Source organism: Paracoccidioides lutzii (assembly GCF_000150705.2).
Source record: "Paracoccidioides lutzii Pb01 unplaced genomic scaffold supercont2.20, whole genome shotgun sequence".
NCBI classification, from domain to species: domain Eukaryota; kingdom Fungi; phylum Ascomycota; class Eurotiomycetes; order Onygenales; family Ajellomycetaceae; genus Paracoccidioides; species Paracoccidioides lutzii.
In genome coordinates, this window is record NW_015440966.1 from 263307 (window position 1) to 266448 (window position 3142).

General features: G+C 46.1%; 1 protein-coding gene across 1 annotated transcript; it reads right to left on the bottom strand.

The window, feature by feature from the left end:
- Positions 1–921: 921 nt before the first annotated feature.
- Positions 922–2321, bottom strand: PAAG_06798 (hypothetical protein; the record flags this gene model as incomplete). The annotated part of the gene is made up of 6 exons (XM_015846014.1): positions 922–963; positions 1037–1120; positions 1183–1215; positions 1283–1330; positions 1432–1849; positions 2317–2321. 6 exons carry the CDS (start codon positions 2319–2321, stop codon positions 922–924), a joined length of 630 nt encoding a protein of 209 aa, XP_015700449.1.
- Positions 2322–3142: the final 821 nt, after the last annotated feature.

The following is a 3142-nucleotide window of genomic DNA, read 5'->3' on the forward strand; positions in this document are numbered from 1 at the left end:
ACCGTCCATTTGGATTCCCACTCGACAGCTCCCAGAGAACTGATGTCATTGGCTTTCTGGGGTACAATTTCGTGAGAGTATCGCGTGATACTGGGGTCCTGAAGTATGGGAGTGAAGGAAGGTTGGTTTTCATGGGGACTCGTTGCAGGGATCTGGAGCACTGAGGAAATCCTTCCCGACATTCATTGCCGTAGTTAGCTACAAGTTGCTGATATAATTTGTTCCATAGTTGATTATTCCTTTTCTTGTGGTTACTTTTATGTTTATTTTTATGTTTATTTTACATATATATATTTTTGGTGCTTTGCCTTGATTTTCTTTGGATAACCACCCGAATTTGTAGACCTGAAGAAGTAAGTCACTAAGAAGAGGAAATGGGTTTGAGTAACAAGGTAAAATGGAGGAAGGGGACCAAAAGAGTAGACGAGAAGGTAATTAAGAGTCCAAAGAAGATAAGTTAGATAAATTGGTTACCCTTATCATTTCGTAACATTTCGTCCAATGAACCGTTTCCCGAATAATCCTACTCCCACGCAACGAAGGAAAATTTTCCACAGGGAAAAGTATTAGATATAAAGAGATTAACTAACGAAAAGACAAAGGAAAGGAAGAGAACACAGGATACCGGGGGTATAGCTCTCTGAAAACTGCCTGGCCTTGCCCCACCTTGCTAACTGCTAGAATAAGTAGGTGTGAACGCCCAGCCTAACTCCTGAAACCTGCGATCCCGTTTACTCGTCATAACTGTGTGCCGCAATTCATAAATAACGTTCTCAAACAAAAAATAAAGACATTGAAACGGATATAAAACAGCACAAGGAATAGGTGCAAGTAGCTGGAAGAAGAAGGAAGAACGAGGGGGGAAAAAGTCCGACAAATATTCAGGTGTACGTCGTAAATGTCATGTCACGGTATTGTAACTTAGAGGTTTTTAAAATGCTCCTTCGCATATTGCTCGCAGGCCTGTTTTCATTCGAACCGTCAGAATAGTTATAACATAGGACAAAGGATGAAACAGGATGGAAGTAAATATCACCTTTGCTGGCTTTCCGATTTTTTGCCCAATGACTTTCCATTTATTCGATTCGTACTCTTTGATGGCATCACGCAGTGTTATGGACTGACGAGATTTTAATTTATCTCCGGAAACAGTGATGACTACCGGTTGGAATGATAACATACCTCCTCTTCGGTAAACTCAGCGTAATGCATGTCCTGTATTTTGGTTAGACTCATAAAGATAGATTCGCACGTCCTGCAGAGGATCAAATGGAAAACCAACCTTGTACCAATGTTTCTTCACACTCCCTTCGGTCCGCATGGGGAAAGTCTAATGCATCATATATTAGATATTGTTATTATATGTATATATATATATATATATATACGATGATTTTTACAAAGTTGGCATCAGAAATAGGTTGGACAAACCTTGGCAATTTCGCTCCAGGTGCTACCGGCATCGCGCATAGTCTTGAGCCGTTGTTCCTCTTCCGCCGTCCATGGCGTGTTTGTTCGACCTTTCTTCTTGCCTGCGGTTTCGGGCGCCGCAGTCGCGCCGGTGGTACTAGCAGTAGTGGTTTGTCCCTCGCCTTCAACAGCACCTGTTAGCGGGGGAGGGGCCATGGAGGCCAAAGGAGGAGTCTGAAATGACGCACGTCGCTTCCGGGGATTAGAAGCTGTTGGTGCTGGAGCTGGCACGGACGCTGGCGACGGAGTGGGCACCATAGGGACACTCTCGAATGGGCCGGGCCCGGTAAAGGGGGGAGGCTGTTGCTGTTGGTTTAGAGGATGCGTTGGTGTGTTGGCGGCAACAGTTGTCTTGATGCGCTTGGAAGTTGGGGGGGATCTACGCGGTTGAGAGAACATGGGTTAGTAAACCGTCCATTCTTGAATCACAAAAGTAGGTTGGTCGGTCGGCAAGCTTCGCATATATGATGATGATGATGATGATGATGATGATGATGATGATGATAATGATGATGATGATGATGATGATGATGATGATGATGGTGATGATGGTGATGAAGTGAAGGAAGAGAATGAGGCGCCCCAAGCTGACGCTGAGGAATGAGGAACAGGAGCAAGAAGGAAGACGGAAGACGGAAGAAAAGCGGGTTTGGGGGGCAGTATGCCTGGCAGACAGAGAGAGAGGAAGGAGCGAAAGGGCGAAGGAGGGAAGGGGGGTAAAAAGGGAAAGGGCGCCAGACGGGAGGAAGGAACCCCAAGGGAAAATGCATATGTTTCTGCTCCAAAAGGACAGGCAAAGCCAAACAAATAACGAACGACCAACGACAGCGATAAAATTATACTCACGACATATTAGGAAGAGGAGGCCTCGACACAAAAACCGGCCAATTCATCTGTAGAGATACGCAGATAAAAATTAGTTAGATTTGGGACTGTTACAATTTGGCCAGGTTGCTGGTGAACACGCAAAACCGTTCAAGAAAAACGTTACACACTAGGATCGGAAGCGAGGGACACCAGGGAGCCGGATCTCGACGATCAAGCCGGGCCAGGAACATGGAGAGAAGGGTGGGGGAACATGGAAAAAAGATGATGGTACAAACACTGAAGAGAGGGTTGATGAAAGACGAGCGAGAGAAGCGATTGGTAGGCGTAGGTAGGTTGGGGTTGGGAGGGTCGAGGGGGGTATAAATGTATCGTGGTATTGGAGTGAAGGGCGTTGTCAACTTGGAGCTGGGAAGTGAGGGCAGGATCACTCAGCTGTCACTGGATGTATAAGACACCCTGCGGCCGCAGCTGATAGGAGGACGAGGGATGGTATTGTGAGGAGCAGGAAGACCCAGAAGGTATCAATAATGATTAATAAGAGAGACAACCATTATGAGAGGTAGATAACTATGTATGTAGTAGTTGGGTGAGGCTGGGTGGGATGAGGGCTGGTGTATACAGTACAGGAACGCGTTAGCGGCAGGTATCTACAAGTAGAGACGACAAATAATCGAGGTAAAGGGGGGATTAAGGGACGATGCAGTACAAGGGAAGAATAGAGAGGGGAGGAAAGGAGGGGAGGGTGTGAGAGGAGGAGAAGTGGCAAGTGTTGTAGAGTAGTAGATTTGTTTAGTCTCTGTCGATGATGTTCAGTTGGTTCAAGCGACAGCCTCAATAATGCGAA